The 17,127-nt window shown below is 45.8% G+C and overlaps 1 protein-coding gene across 6 annotated transcripts in view; it reads right to left on the reverse strand.

The window, feature by feature from the left end:
* The window catches only part of XRN2 (5'-3' exoribonuclease 2), an 86,784-nt gene extending 69,906 nt beyond the window's left edge, over positions 1-16,878 (reverse strand). For all 6 annotated transcript variants that reach the window (XR_014790311.1, XR_014790310.1, XM_084850713.1 and 3 more), the window contains exons 1-5: positions 16,734-16,878; positions 3,092-3,219; positions 2,901-3,012; positions 2,238-2,349; positions 1,518-1,576 (exon numbers count right to left, since the gene is read on the reverse strand). Coding sequence is in view for 4 of the 6 variants with exons in the window: in XM_084850713.1 (XP_084706839.1) it covers positions 1,518-1,576; positions 2,238-2,349; positions 2,901-3,012; positions 3,092-3,219; positions 16,734-16,808 (486 nt within the window). In the remaining 2 variants the exon portion in view is untranslated. The remainder of the gene's footprint in view (positions 1-1,517; positions 1,577-2,237; positions 2,350-2,900; positions 3,013-3,091; positions 3,220-16,733) is intronic.
* Between the last annotated feature and the right edge of the window lie 249 nt (positions 16,879-17,127).

Genomic DNA, 17,127 nt, shown 5'->3' on the forward strand with positions numbered 1-17,127 from the left:
TTACATCCAGAGGGGCATCCTAAGTCCTGGTCACAAGCAGACAATTAACACTACCATTTTACAGGTACGGAGGAAAACCAAGGCTGAGAGATAAGTGTTTAATCCTGAGGCCAATTGCTAGATTATAGCAGAGATTTTAAAAAATAGATACACTATTTTTTACTCAATTGCAATTTGTGTCACCATTTATATTTCCATTTTGCAATTAGGAAGCAAAAAGCCTCAGAAAAATACAACTTGACTAATGATCAGGCTGAACTTCTGTCTTTGAAGTTTACCAGGCAGCAAAACTTGCTTAAGCTTTACACTAAAATGTAAAGCTTAAAGTTCTTTCTGCCAGTAACTAAACCTTAGGAGAGGTTTTTCAATCTTTTAGAAACGGGGGGAAAAACTGCACAAAAGCTGGGAAACTACCCAATGGTTGGTGGTTTGGGAAAAGAGGTGAGACCATCTGGGGAGCTCTGGAGGGCTGGACTGAGACCCCAGAAAGGCCGATCTGGTCCCTGGACCTGAGGTCCCCTGGCTTATGGGATGCCCTGAACCTGAACATTTAATTGCTATATAGTGGTGGTGAGAAATATATTCCCCTAGAAATGACAGGAACTCCAGAATTTATTCTACGTATGCTCTCAATCTTTCAAAAGTCCTGGAAACCCACAGGGCTGTTAAGACTTTTAGGGAGTCCCCCCAAGTACATAGAAACCATCAACTTATTGGAAGGGGGGCATTTTGCTTCCAAACAGATGGCCACCTGAGTTTATTATTAAAGGAGATTATGATGATGATGATGATGATGATGTTTATCCCTTTACCATCAAGTAACCTCAAGAAGCTTACATATCTGGGGAAATGGGTTCTGAGGACAAACAACTAGATTCCAAGATAACCTTGAGACCCAGAACCTCTTGTTTCGGTAAGTAGCACTGGTTTCTCTCCATCGTCCTGGCCACAAATCCTAATCCTTCTGGTTGGGAACCCTTTGCCTCACAGCACTGCTGTCCTGTACGTGCCACTGCCCTTTCCTGCTTTTCTTTCGCAATGCCCAGCAAGAGGAAAAGAGCACACATGAGAAGAGTTCTGGTGATGATCACAGAAATGCCACAGAGGGCTGGAGGAACACAAACACACATTTACCTGCAGGAGCGCCCAGTGTCCTCCTTTTCTTACTGTTTCCGTTCTGTCTTGCTACCAGCTCTCACCTAGGTCATTGCTGCTGCTTCACAGCAGCAGCTGCCACCACCCTGAATTATGGGATGCTCCTTTCGGTTTCTCCTTGCATTTCTTGCAGTGCAGCACTGTTTAGCAGCAGCACTTGCAGAAGAGAAGGCACCTTGTCCATTTGTGAGTACCAACAAACAGTGTTTGTACAGAGAAGAGCTGCTGGATCCTAGCTGCCCTCACTGCTGTTCTGACTCTAGGAGCGGGGAAGAAACCTGTGGCCAACCAGGAATCCCTCAGGAATTGTGATCGATGCTGGGCCCATTCCCAACTTAGAGGTTAAGTGTAGGAGTACTTACTGGAGTAATACAATTGCTGTCAAATCTTTCCTTTATTTCTTCTGGAGGAAGAAAGCCACCTTTAAAAAGATACAGAATGGAACTGAAAAGTAATCTGACAAAGGTAATTGCTGGGTGGGAGGAGGAACAGACATTTTCCACCACACTTATTTTGAATTCATAACATCTTATTTTACTAGCAGTTCAATTAAGGGAATCACAGATTGTCACAGGATTGCAGCTATAGTGTTTTAAGGATAAATTATGAGTGATTATTAACAAAATCATGCACCTTTGCATGATCCTTTATTCTGTTCTGCTAGTCACAAACAGAGGCAAGATGCTATACAGAGCACTCCACCACTAAAAATGTTATTCAGCAACTGTGCTTTCTGCTTTCACAATGCATTGGTCATGCCCTTTCAAGCATATTTTAACAACTTTAAACACTAGAAACTTCCTATGTTAAAAAAATGCACAGTTGAATTCTGTGTTCATTACCACATTGTGCAGCTTTTCTGCCCTTGCAAGGAGTCACAAAATACACACAATCCTGATAAGGCATTATCTCATTCATACAAAATTAAGTAAGTGCACATCAGTCTTTTCTCCAGGGCTAGACATTTGCTAACTGCATATTCATTTCTCTTCCGTCAAAGACAACATATATTTCACAAGATACAGCTCCTCTTCAAGTCACCCTTTACTGAAGTATATTAGATATTTAGCAAATGTATATACCTTTTCCCAAGATCTCTTGTCTTATTCTCTGCTTCTCTTCTGTAGTCTCCACGCCTTCCTTTGATGCTCTGAACCTTCTGGATCTTTGCTGGTTCATTTTTGCACGGGGAGCCTAAAAGTGTCAACAACATGACTAATGTTTGTTTATTTGTAAACAGTTTTCATAAATGAAGTGTTCATACTTGTATTACACCTGAGAAGCCTAGACTGAATCACTTTACTTGGAAGTTTATTTACTAAATCTATACTATTGAGAAAGCTTTATCTGCTGATGATGACAAAAAAGGAACACTGGAGCTGCTGCCAATTTTCCCTCCTGCACCATGAGAAACAGTATGGCAATTCAATATGCTTTCATGATAATGCAGCTGTGCCTCAACTTTTTGCCACATGTGCTAAACCAGTGGCACCAGCCAGATAACATGGTCCAAATGAAGTGTTATACCTTAGTAGTTTTCTCAAACATTTTTGAACTTAGGTTTAATGAGCTGTATATGGAGCTCTGCACACATACCAAGGCTTCCAAAGGCTTCTTTTGCTTTGGAGGCCCCTATTGTTCCTCCAAAAGTGACTGTGCAAAGTTGCCATCTCTAAATTGCATGGCTCTGAATGGGGCCACATTGGACTGCCAGACACATTAGTAGTGAACATTTCAGTACTTACCACTCCATCTATTGCCATGTAGAGAAGCCGCCTTGGCCTGACAATGTTGAAAAGCCTGTCAATATACTCAAAAATGGCTACCATCATTTCATCTTCATTTTTGGGTGCTGGCCTGCAAATGTAAGGCATTGTGTTAATACTCCAAACAATACCTAAGACATGCTACTTATTTAATTACAACTGCCACTCACTTGTCCTCAGGATGTGTACAAGGATGGATGATGCCATTCATATCCAAATACAGGTTATCAAATTCAACTTCATTAGGGTTCGGCTTGCTGGTGTCAACTGGAATTTTGATACCATTACATTCTTTAGGCTGCAAACAATGAATGACAAACAGATAACACTCAGATGTTGGCATCATATTCACCAGTTCTGGGCACAACACTTTAAGAACAATGCAGACAAACTGGAGAGGGTCCAGAGGGCAAGGAAGATGATCTGGGGACTGGAAACAAAGCCCTCTGAGGAGAGACTTAAAGAACTGGGCATGTTTAGCCTTGAGAAGACTGAGGGGAGATAGGATAGTGCTCTTAAAGTACTTGAAAGGTTGTCACAGAGAGGAAGGCCAGGACCTCTTCTCGATCTTCCCAGAATGGAGGACATGGAATGATGGGCTCAAGTGACAGGAAGCCAGATTCTGGCTGAACATCAGGAAAAACTTCCTGACTGTTCGAGCAATACGACAATGGAACCAATTACCTAGGGAGATAGTGGGCTCTCCCACACTGGAGGCATTCAAGATAAAGCTGGACAGCCACTTGTCAGGGATGCCTTGACTTGGATTCCTGCATTGAGCAGGGGGTTGGACTCGATGGTCTTGTAGGGGACTCCTACGAGTCCCCTGGACTGCAAGGAGGTCAAATCAGTCAATCCTACAGGAAATCAACCCCGACTGCTCATTGGAAGGACAGATACTGAAGCTGAAGCTGAAATATTTTGGCCACGTAATGTGAAGAGAAAACTCCTGGAAAAGACTCTGATGCTGGGAAAGATTGAAGGCAAAAGGAGAAGGGGACTGCAGAGGATGAGATGGCTAGATAGCATCACCGATGCAATGAATATGGACTTGAATACACTCCGGGAGAGAGCACAGGACAGGAAGGTCTGGCGTGCTATGGTCCATGGGGGTCACGAAGAGTCGGACACGACTGAACGACTGAACAACAACAACAACAACATTGTCTGAATAGATTACAACTGCATTAAATGACTGCTACAGCATCAGAAACACAGAATTCTATAGAACAAAACCCAAGCTGTCAAGAATGCATATTTACCGTCAAGAATCCTACTCACATGCTGGGAAACTGAGCATCAGTAAAATATAATTTAGATCAATAATTTTAATAAGGAATAAAAGAACTAACTATGCTGGGAATCTTAAAGAGAGGATTAAAAAATTTTTCCCCAAGGCTTCATTATTTCCAGACATTTTACATCTCTAGTCTTTCTATAAAGGCCCCAGGGCATAGTCTGAAGGCACATGAGGCAGCTGTCAGGGTGGATACTGAGCCCATGGAGTCCCAGAGTAGTTCTGATTCTGAGGAAGAGCAGTTGCTCCTGGGAGAGGAGCGCGCTCCTCTTTCCCAGGGCCAACAGCTGACGGAGATTCCTCCCACCGGCATTCCTAGCTTAGATAGCAGTCCAGGGAGTGACCGAGCGCAGATAGCAGACTTGGTGGATGCGCGACGCCGACGCAGAGAGCGGCGCCAGATGGAGGGCGCGGAAAGGAGGCGTAGTGCCCGGTTGGCGCGCAAACAATGGCTGCGCTCAGAGGATCCAAGGGAAAAGGGGAGGGACTCTCCCTAGTCCTTAAGTTCAGGGATCTGCCAGTAATTCCCTTTCAAACGGGGACCAACTGTTCCAACTTAGGGCCTAGGTACTGTGCTGCTCAGATCTAGTTGCAAACGGTATAGTTGTTAAGTTGTAAAAGAAGAATAAAGCTTTGAAAGGAATCCCTTTGTCTGTGTCTGGACTTGGCTACTGGATTAGACTGAGAGAGGCCTCCAAGGAGCCCTTGACAGCAGCCACCTTGCTGAAGTTAAGCAGGTTTGGGTCTGGTTAGTGCTTGGAAGGGAGACCACCTGAGAATCACATGTAGCCACCTTGAGTTCCATGATGGAAGAAAGGTGGGATATCCATGTAATTAATTAATTAATTAATTAATAAGTGTTCTTATTACATAGTTTTTAGAAATCATTTTGGGGGGAGTAAAAGCTGGGTAAGACTATATAAATACTTTGCCTTAAATTCTAAAAGAAAATATTTCATAATCCAAAGGGGTTAGATTTTTTCCAATTTTTCAATAAAACAAGAACGGTCCTCAGAAACCCCCCCCCCCATTTTTTCCTGTTTTCCTCCAGGCCTTCACATCTCTAGCCAAGATTATGTACCCTTAATTATATCTTCTTCTTACATAACAGCAGATGTTGCAGAACTACTTTAGGGACCTACCTGCCCAAAGTTCAGAACCAATAGTAGAATACTATCACAGTAATGGACTCTACTCACATTCAACAGAATTTTTTTTTCATAACTACAGCATTTAATAGCACCAGCCATGACCACTAGGTCACACATTTCTTGGCAACTGAAGATCCAGCTCCCTAACATTCTCTCACATACCCTTTCGATCATGACGTCCTACATAAAATCAAGGATTAAGGGGTTTTTAATGTGTAGGTCACACATCACTACTACTGATAAACTTTAACCATGATCTGGCATAAATCAAACACATCAAGAGCAAAGACATTCAAACTCCTTTCAGCAAAGAACTCAAAAGAAATCAGCCAGGAACATTAGGAAACCCTAAGCAAGACGATTCTAAAGGGGGTGGTGGGGAACGGAACACAACTCAAACAAAACGTTATTAACAGCAACACAGTGGAAGTAGCTCCATTCTCAAGTTCTCCAGAGAGAAAAGTGTTCTTATTTCAACCTATTATTTGAAGAGTGACATTTTATTCCCTTTTGCAAATAATTCCCCTTAATAAACACCTTAATTTTTGTTTATTTTGAAAGGCTGTCTCTAGTTGCAGCGTCAATCCCACAGGAACCAGACTATTAAGTTTCTTTTAGGTACAGAGGATTTATTTTGGTAGCAGAGCTTAAAGGTTTTATACCTAATACAGTGTCAGGATCTGCTCAGACTGGGAAGCCCTGCAGCTCCACCGGGGGGCCAGAAGGCAGCCTGGCTCACAGTATTTGTGGGGTTAGGCCCAGGCCCTGCAGGTGCTCCCAGGGCCTCTAATGCAGACCAGCTGGGAGCCTCAAGGAGCCCTATAAAGAGCTCCCTCTCAAACCTTGCCACAGCAACATGAGTCATTGTGGTGGCAGGGTTGTGTTCCAGTTGCTCGTTCCTGATCTTTGCTATGCCTTGCCAGTTCTTGACCCCTCTGCCTGTTTGGACTCTGCTTCTACCTCTGGCCCTGCTGCAAACCTGTGTGGGTCTTGGAGGGCATGTTTGGAGATATAAACTGGGCCCACACAGCAGAGCTGGCCCTCCAGACCCTAAAGCGGGGCGCCGGATGGTTGCTGAATATGCTGCCAAGTTCCGTTGCTTGGCGGTTGACATGCTGTGGAATGAGGCAGCATAGCGGTTCCATTTTTGTCTCAGCCTAACTCCATTATCAAGGATGAGCTGGCCTGAGTAGACCCTCCTGCTACGCTGCCAGCATTCATCACCCTCTGTGTCAACATCAACAATTGCTTGAAAGAAAGGGGTGTGGAACGACACGATGGGTGAGTCCTGGCAGAACTTCCCCGGTTTGGGTCAAGGAACCAAGACACTGCCCCCCAACCAGAACCCATGCAGGTGGATGGCTCCTGGAGCCAGCTGACAGACACTGAGAAGCAGTGGCGGTGATCCCTGGATCTGCCTCTACTGTGGCCAGGAGGGGCTCAATGGCTCACCCCTCTCATCCGGGCCTGTCATGCATGAGACATACCCCTTGGTGATGCTGGCCGCTCCTGGTCATCAGGAACTGTTATCTTGCAACCTCATCAGGACCCTATATTATCCAGTAGTTTTGGGGATCTCATGGTTAATTAAACACAACCTCACCATTTCCTGGAGCCAGCGGGCCCTCAAGTTCAAGTCTCCTCATTGCCAGGAGGTCTTCTTCCAGTCAGCGCTTTGGTCCCTGGTGAGTATGGAAGCGGGGAATCTACAAGCCCCAGAGGCACCTCTGCCCACGCTCCATGGTACCACTGTGGGGGAACCCCTGCCCCAAGATCCAGTCACCCTCCCAGCTCAGTACCATGGCATTGTGTACGTCTTTCGGAAGAAGGGGGCTGAGACCCTGCCTCCACATTGGCCCTACGACTGTCCCATCAATCTGCAACTAGGTGCGGAGATTCCATTTGGGCAGATATGCTCACTTGCAGCCCCCAAATTAGAAGCTCGGTGGGAATACCTCCAAGATAACCTGGCCAGGGGGTTCATACATCCTTCGACCTCCCCAGCTGGGGCCCCAATATTCTTTGTGAAAAAGAAGGATGGGGGGGTTACATCCCTGCATGGACTACCAGAAGTTAAACTAAGTCACGGCCAAGAACCAGTACGCCCTGCCCCTTATTCTGGAGCTCTTTGAACTACTACAGGGGGCCAAGATTTTCACCAAATTGGATTTGTGGGGAGCCTACAATTTGGTGAGAATTCGGGAGGGCGATGAATGTAAGACAGCATTTAGCACCCGGTATGGCCATTTCAAGTACCTAGTGACGCCTTTTGGACTTTAATGCCTCTGCTACCTTCCAGCACTTCATCAATGATGTCCTCTGTAATATTCTAGATCGTTTCGTGGTGGCCTACCTAGACGATACCTTGATCTTTTCTGAAATCCCCAAGGAACACCTCCAGCATGTCCGCCTGGTCTTGCAGTGCCTCAGGGTATATGCGAAACTAGAGAAATGCACCGTCCATCAAGAGACCATGGACTTCCTAGGCTCCATCATTTCCCCAGCTGGGCTCCAAATGGACCCATGGAAGGTCCAGGCCATCATGGACTGGGATTCCCCCAGGGACATGAAGGGGGGGGGGGGTTCAGAGGTTTATAGGTTTTGCAAATTTCTACTGACACTTCATCCAAGGCTTCTCCCGCATCATTGCCCCCACCACAGCCCTGCTCAAAAAGGATGCCAAGTTCAGCTGGACCCCTGCGGTGCAAGATGCGTTCAATCAGTTAAAGACAGCCTTCACCACAGCTCCCATATTGGTGCACCCAGATCCCAGCCTCCCTTTTGTGGTTGAGGCCAATGCCTCCAGTCAGGCTCTTGGAGCAGTCCTGCCGCAGCGCCAAGGCCCACAGCACCTCCTCCACCATGTGTCTTCTATTCTCGCCAGCTTACTCCCACAGAAAGGAACTATGATGTCTCAGACAAAGAGTTGCTGGCAATCAAGGTAGCCTTTGAGGAGTGGCAGCATCTCCTGAAAGAAGCACTGCATCCCATGCAGGTGCTCACGGATCACCAGAATCTAGAACATTTCCAGACCGTGAAATGCCTGCCACGCCTCTACAGGGCATAGTCCTTTCTATGCAAATTGCAGCTACCACCCACAGGATCACCCATGCATACCTGCCACTTCCCTTGTCCCTTCTGTCAGCGACCAGGTAATGCATATCCAAGAGACGCAAGCAGAGCTCACCTGCTACTTGGAATGGGCCAAGGCTACCTATAAGGAACAAGCAGATCGGCAACACCAGGATGGGCCTTGCATCCAGTCTGGCTCTCCATGGAACACTACCAGTCCAACTGCCAATCCATGAAGCTGGCCTTTTGTTATCAGGGACCTTTCCCAATAAGCCAGCAGCTAAACCCCATCACGTACTGGCTGGATCACCCCAGAACCTTGATAATTCCCCCAGTCTGCCACATCTCCCAACTGAAGTTATACCACACCAACCCCTTTCCAGGATGTACAATTCCACCACCTCCACCTGTCTGGGTTCTCAGATACAATAAGTACCATGTGGCACAGATCCTAGACTCAAACTGGCTCTGTAGTGAACTCCATTATCTAGTCGACTGGGAAGGCTACGGCCCAGATGGTCAGGCCTGGGAGCCCGTAGAGCACGTCCATGCTCCCGCCAAGCTTCGCACCTTCCATCAGGCCTACCCTGATAAACCTAGACCCTGAATGGGGATGGGATCCCCTTCCCGGGTCGGGAGGAGGTACTGTCAGGATCTGTTCAGTCTGGGAAGCTCTGCAGCTCCACCTGGGGGCCAGACATAGAAGGCAGCCTGGCTCACAGTATTTGTGGGGTTAGGCCCCGGCCCTGCAGGTGCTCCCAGGGCCTCTAATGCAGACCAGCTGGGAGCCTCAAGGAGCCCTATAAAGAGCTTCCTCTCAAACCTTGTGACAGCAACATGAGTCATTGTGGTGGTAGCATCATGTTCCAGTTGCTCATTCCTGATCTTTGCTATGCCTTGCTGGTTCTTGACCCCTGCCTGTTTGGACACTGCTTCTACCTCTGGCCCTGCTGCAAACCTGCTGGTAACTGACCCCTGCCTGTTCGGACTCTGCTTTCGCCACTGGCCCTGCCACGTCTTGTTTGGGTCTGACCCTTGCCCAGGGAACCTCTGCTCTCTGCCCACCTCCATCCCTCCTAGCCCTGGTGTTCTCGCCAAGGGCGCCTGCCGCCCACACCCTGGACCTGACACACGGTATATCCTAATAGTGAGGTCTAACTAGGAACTTTATTAAAAACTGTAGCAAGTGAATTCTTTAAAAAATAAAAACAAAACTTAGGTGGAATAAGCTACACATTGTTGCATCGCATGTGCATATCCCAGTAACAGGATAACCTACAATGTTTGTCTCACATGTGGGTGTTAGGACTACATTCATTGACTGCTATAGCAACTAACCAGAACAAAAACAGACTAGAGATGTGAAATTTCCAGAAATTTTGAGACCATCAAAAAACCCATTTTTTTTTAAAGATGGGAAATTTTGGAAAAATAAAGAATACTTATTTTTTAGCTTATTTTTACAGATCTAAAGTCACTTTGTTGCTTTAAGACAGCCTTCCCCAACCTGGTATCCTCCAGATACTTTGGACGTCAGCTCCCATCAGCCTCAGGAAGCATGGCCAGTGGTCAGGAATGCTGGGCACTATAGTCCAAAACATCCAGTGAGCACCAGGTTGGGGAGGGCTGCTTGAGGAACATAATGCAGCCTTCTGCTGTCAAGAATGCACAATGGTGCCTCTACTCACATGTTGAAAAACTGAGCATAAATGTCGATCAGCAAAATATACTTTAGATCAAGAATTTTAATAAGGGATGAAAGAACTAACTGTGCTGGAAATCTTACAAAGAGGATGATCCCCCCCCCCCCGCCCCCTTGGTGTATTTCCAGACATTTTACATCTCTAGTCTTTCTATAAAAGTGTTCCTAATTTTTTAGAAATCATTTTGGGGGGAGTAAAGGCTGAGTAACAATATATAAATACTTTGTCTTAAATTCTAAAAGAAAATATTTCATAATCCACACCTGTTCAATTTTTCCCATTTGGGGTGAGAGGACGGACAAAAATAGCCCTCAGAAAAAAATGGGGAAAAATTTTTTTTTTCTGAAAGTTTCCAGTTTTTTTTCCCGGGCCTTCACATCTCTAATACAGACATCAACAAAACAAAAGCCAATGCACATATTCTCCAATTTTCTTCACATATTCTCTTTACTCTTTATTATGGTCATTTAGACCCATTCAAGTTATACAGACAAGTATACAAATATCAAGACATAGGCTACAGGTTTTGCAACTTAACTAATACAGTCAAACAACTTGTCTCTTGTGCGCATGGCGATTAGAAAGAAATTAGCCACCTGTTCAGTGACATGTGGGATCTTATCTGAGAGAGAGTTAATTACCAGTCTTTCATCTGGATGGCCTGGGAAGTTGGTCAGAAAAGGATAAATTATAAGGCATCTCAAATCAGAGTAAAAATTACTATATAAAAGTATATGTATCAAAGTTTCAGGACTCCTGCTTTGTATGGACACAATCTGTTTTGAAGTGGAATTTTCAGAAATCTCCCCTGGAGCACTACTTTTCGTAGAACGTTTAGTTTTGCGAGCATAAATGCTCTGTGAGCTTGTATATTCTTAAGGGATGTCAAATAAAAAGGTGAGATACCATAACTGGACAGAATCCTGTGGGCCATTGGAGAACAAGTTCTGTTAGTGAGAGTATACAGATCCTGTCTTGCAATATCATATAATCTCTGGATCAGAAGTCTGGAGTTGTTGCTCAAGCATTAGAAGGGATTCAAATGCAACACCAATTGAGATAATTTTATGTAAAATTATATGGGACCATTTACTACAATGTGAGTGTACTAGCATAGGATATACAAGACTAGATGCTGATGAAGAAAAATGCAGACATAACCAAAATTTTAGTGCCTGAGCCCACACTCTGGTTTTGACAAATCCTACACCCATTTCCAAACACATGGTTGCATATCCTACACAATTAGATACCCCCAAAATACGATGCAAGAAAAATGCTTGGACTTTTTCCAGAGCAGAATTTGTAAACCCATACAGGGATACCGTATAATAACTGATTCAGTAACTTAGCTCTGAATACTCTAAGGGCTGGGGGAATAGTTTCACCACCTTGGGTATAACAGAAAAAAACAATAGCAGATGGACTGCAATTTGCAGAATTGAGTGCATCTTTGCATTGTAAATTCCATTTAAGATTATATTGGAAATACAGCCCTAGGCACTTAAATTGTTTAACCTGTTTCAAAGTATTCCCCTTTAATGCCCAGCGAAACTTTTTCCATGACTTAAAGAAAACCATGATTTTAGATTTTACAAAATTTATAATCAATGAGTTTTTATCACAATACTCTGAGAAGGCCTGTAATAGTCGTTCCAGGCCCAGTTGGGTGAGAGATAATAAGCTCAGTGTCATCTGCGTAGAACAACAATGAGGCCTGCCTTAAATCAAGCTTTGGGGGGTATCCTACCAGCAGCAATGATGGGGCCAAGTCATTCAGAAATAAATTGAATAAAAATGGGGCCAAAATACAACCCTGTTTTACACCCTTGTTTGTCATGATCTCATTTGTCAATTGTCCCTGTTGACCAGAACGGACTTGAAGACTGGGTATACAAATTATGTATATGGAATAACAATCTTCTGTCCATAGATGTTTTTTTCTAGTTTATCCCACTATAATTTTCTTGAGACAGAGTCAAAAGCCCCTTTAAGGTCAATAAATGCTGCAAATAATTTCCCCGTTTCATTTAATGTATTTCTCTGCTAAATGAGCTAGCACAATACAATGATCCAATATGGATTGATTAGGACAAAATCCAATTTGTTCATGTCCCAGGATGTCCCGATCCTCCATCCAGGTTAGCAGTTTTTCAGACAGATGCCTTGTATATAGTTTCCCTATAATGGACAAAAGGCTTATTGGCTGTTAATTCGCTGGAACCTTTGGGTCTCCCTTTTTTAAAACTGGAACTATGATTGCCTTGGTCCATGCTTCTGGGAACCTCCCAGTCTGATTAATAAGTGCAAAAAGTGTTGCCAAAGGAGAGGCCCACTACTCTAGGTGTACTTTCAGCAGTTCAGATGGTATGGAATCTGGGCCTGGAAATTTCCCCACTGTAAGTTGTCTGATAAGATTTTTGGTTTCATTAGTGCTGTTCACATATTATGATATTGTAATTCTAGCCATGTTGGGAAACTGAGCATGACTTCGGAGCATCTGTAAATGTCCATAAGGGAGCAATCCTATATCCCCTAGACAGCAGCTGGGGAACACAGGATTTTTCGTTTTCCTGGCTCCATGCTTGAAGACAGAGCTCAGAAACCACGCTCCCCACCCCCTCCCCCTCTGTGCTCAATAAACGGAGCACAGAAAAGAAGGGAAGGGAGGTGTTCCTGAGGGCAGGGAGGGGAAGGGGCCGGAGTAGCTGGTTTACACCTTTTCCGATCACCCCTCTAGCGTTCTTCCCTCCCTGAGCCGAAGCCTCCACTTAACAGGCGAAATCGCCAGTCTAGTTAAAATAGGATACTCATAAGCCTCAGAGTTTGGGGCTTATGAGTACCCAGAGCGCAACCCATAGGATTGCACTCTAAGTAAAAGATACATTCAATCAATTTTAATAAAGATTGAAGAAATAACTCTGCTAGAAATCTTACAGAGAGGATTACAAATATAGTATCCCTCATGGCTTCAAAACTTCCAGAAAGTTTACATCTCTTGTCTTACATAAAGATCTTCCTATAAGTAGCTTTTAGAAATCATTCTAAACTGACTTATAAAAATCAGGTAGCAATACATGAACACCTTGTCTTAAACATTTTATTCATCATTCCAAAAAGATAAAGGAATCCAACTTTATTCAATTTTTCAGAAAAAAAATATATCCGGGGGGGTGGGGGGACCACCCCCAACCCCAATCCCAGAATTTTTTTCTGGGCCTTTACATCTCTACGTTGGGCGCATTTGGAATTTTGAGAAAGTGTCACAGGTAGGGATAGGCAAACCCCCTCATGTCTGGTCCGAGGTGGGTGGGGGAATCTGCCACGGGGAAATCCGGGCTGCTTGGGGCTCAATGGATTTCCCCAGAGCCTTGGCATGTCCTCCAGATTTTGCGGGGCATTTTTCCACCTTTAAAAATGGCAAGATGCGCTAATGGCAGCTACCATTAGAGTATCTTGGGGAAATTCTGGCCATAATGTGCATATTTTACGCCATTTGTAGCTGTAAAGCACTTACTTCTATGTAAATTGCACCTGTAAAGCAATTACAGCTGCCACTAGCACATCTTGCCTTTTTTAAAGCCATAAAACCACCCTGCCTAAAATCCAGAGGATGTGTAGGTAAGGGGAACCAGTCTGCTGCAGACTACATGTTAGATTCTTGAGAATCCGGCCTCATTTGAGTCTGCAGAGGATTTCTCCAGAATCCCAAATCATGGGCACCATCAAAAAATGGCTGTCTTAGGGAGGTGTCCATTTACAAAATGGCTGCCATGGTGGGTGTGGTGAGTCACAAACACCCATCTCACAGACAAGCAAACTGATGATGATAAAGAGAGGAAGCCTGCCCAAGAACCTGAACATATGTCACAGGTGGGCCCTGAGCCCCAAAACATAGCCCCCTCTCCTTTGAACCCACAGTTCTCTCTCACCTCACACTCGCAGCACACAAGATCCACCCGCCCCACTAACTCATTTCACTCTGGGTCACCTCCCCCAAAGAAACAAAACACATTCTTCCTTTCCCTTTGAATCACCCCAAAACAAACTAACTATCTCTCTCTGGATCTCCTCCCTCAAACACCTGTGCACACTCACTCTGTGGATCACCTGTGGACAAAAAAAATCTCTCTCTCTCTCTCTCTGGATCCCCTAACAGCAAAACATATTAATGCTCTTTCTCTCTGTAGCACCTCATCCCAATACCACTCACGCCCCCGCTAGAGGCCTCCTCCCCAAGATTGTTCCCTGTTGCCCTTCCCGGTCCCCTAAGTTTATCAGGCTGCAGCTTTGTCTTTCCTTTTTCCCTCCTACAACAGAGTTTTGGCGGGTGACTGGGAAGAGCAGAACTCGGGCCTCCAGCTACCCAGCTCTCTTCCTTTCCTTTCTGAAGAATGCTATGGGGAGCCAAGGGGCATGCTGGGGAAAGAGGACAGCTGCACCGCTGCTGCTCTCCAGCTGCCCAGTTTTTTTTATATGATTTTTTGTAACCATTGGGAGGAGCAAGGAGCCCCAGTGAGCATCAAAGGAAGTGTCCAGGTGCACTGTGGTGCCCATGGGCATTGTGTTGCCAATCCCAGGGCTATTATTTTAGCTTTATCTTTAGCCTTCTAGCAGCTACATGTAACAGCCCCCCCCCCCCCCGGCTGCCTCAAAAAAACCTGGTTGGTGAATTCCATGACAGCTGGAGGGAAATGAGTATGCTTAGGCCACACTAGACCTTCTTGCAGACATTCTCTGTTTAAAAACTATTATTGTTCAGCAGGCCTAGGAGTCCCCCCAACGTGCAAAAACCCTAGCTTTGTCTGTGGGGTGGCCTTGTTTCATTACCCTGATAGGCATGGGACCACCAAGTTTATATTAGTATATTTGTATTATTGTAAAACAGTAACAAAGCCATACTTCTAAGTAAAGATGCATAGGACCACACTCTTCAAGGTTCCACAAATAAAAATAGGCTCACTCTTGCATATGTGTAACACCATTATTTCTCCATCAAGAATCACTGTCTGAGGGCGCAATCTAATTGAGATAGCTGGGTATCCAATGCAGGGCAACCATAGCACAGAGGCGATAATCCCCTCCATGCTCCAGCCACCCTGCATTTTTGGCTAGATAGCCAATTTTGGCTGTCAAGCCACAGCTTCGGGGAAGGGGAGGGAAGGAGGCTGCACGGTGCATAGGAAATGGTGTAACACAGCTTCCAAGGTCTCCTCTTCTCCCCTCCCTCAGGACTGCCCCCTTTCCTGGCTTCATGCTCAGTTTCCAAGCACAGAGATGTAGCTGGTGCAGAGTAATACACGGGCTATGAGGGGGTGGGGAGTGTGGCTTCTGGGAACCGCATCCTCCGACCCCAGTTCTCAGAAACCGAAAAATCCTATGGCCCTCTAGACAGTGTCTAGTGGCCATAAGATTGCTCCCTCCATCCCTTTTCCACACTGTTATATATTGCTGAAGGCTCTTTGCCACCTGCTGTTCATTTACTCTGCCATAGCCTGCCCTGCTCTGACTTCTGAAACTGAATGTGTTGGCAAATTTACCTGTAGCAGGCTTTAACAACAACATTAACAATGTTTAAACAGGGTAGTTATTATAGAACAAACACATTCAGCAACACTTATTATGCAGATAGGCAGTTAATGCAGTTGTATTTAGGGGAAGCCAGGCACTCACATACACTGTCCATACGCATGCATCTAGAATCAGGAGGTGCTTCTGCTGCACTCACCCTATTCAGATATTTAGCTTTAGGAAAACTCATTGAAACACAAAAACTCTAGTGGACTTGTGTATTCACTAAAAGGTATGTCTCAACACCTATCCAAGGGATGACTCTCCAAGGGCATAATTACTAGGCTAAGGGCGCAATCCTATACATGTTTAGACAGAAATATATCCTACAACTCCCAGCATTCCCCAGGCAGCTATCCTGACTCAGGCATGCTAGGAGTTACAGGACTTCTTTCTGTCTAAACATGCATAGGATTGCGCCCTAAGAGACTAGCTAGAAATATAGAAGTCCCTATTTCAAATCTCATCTCTGCCACGAATTTAAGTGTTCTTAAATAAACCACTCTCTGCCAACTCCCAAGTGTAACATGGGGATAGGATCGTCATAAGGACTAGAATAAGATAGCATATATGTGATACATATATGCTATATGTATCACATATATTGTGCAAGAAAATATTCTGCACAATATTCACATATTCTGCAAGAAAAGACATGTCAACCGGGACTTGGGTGTCATACCCCGCGCATTCATTTGTGGCAGAGGGCCCCTTAAAACTAAACGCTTTTGAGCATCTTTGTCGCAAACAGTAAGACGGCGGGATCGGGCAACGAGTCCATTTACGCCACTCAGCAGCCGCACGTGGAGAAGGACAGGAAGGCAATTGGGGGGGGGGGGGCTGCCCGCTGTTACAGGGACCCCCAGGATGCACCGAGGCGAAACCTCGCGAGAGCGCTAACCCGCCCGCAGAGGCCGCCCGCCTCCTTCCTCAGCTCGGCCTCAGTTCGCGCGGACGCTACGCGGAACCACGGGCACGGAACGCCAAGCTGTCTCGGGCCCAGCGGCCTCCCTCTCACCTTCTCTTCGGTGCAGGACACGATGATAGACGGGTACTTGCGGCTCAACCACCGGAAAAAGGCCGGAACCCCCATTGGCCGCCCCCCGCTGCTCGGATCCACCGAGCTTTCGGAGAGGTGACCGGCGACGGAAAATTTCCGGGTCACTAGGTCACGCTTGTCATGACGGGAAAAGGAAGAAGGCGGTGGGCTGAGGTCGGCCCGTCGGGCGCCAAGGCCCACGTGACCAGTGACGCGATGACCCCGTCTTCGTGTCTGGTAGAAGCGCGGTGCGTCGGCGGAAGCGGCGTTTCTGCCGCCGGGGCGTCCGCGCTTTGAGCGGCAGCTGTACGAAGGGCATCTTGCCGCCGTAGGAAAAGGGCGGGAAAGGCGTGCTGCTTTTCTTGAGGCAACC

The sequence above is a fragment of the Heloderma suspectum genome, chromosome 4, assembly GCF_057233095.1.
Source record: "Heloderma suspectum isolate Gila_16-S chromosome 4, 16-S_ref, whole genome shotgun sequence".
Classification (NCBI taxonomy): domain Eukaryota; kingdom Metazoa; phylum Chordata; class Lepidosauria; order Squamata; family Helodermatidae; genus Heloderma; species Heloderma suspectum.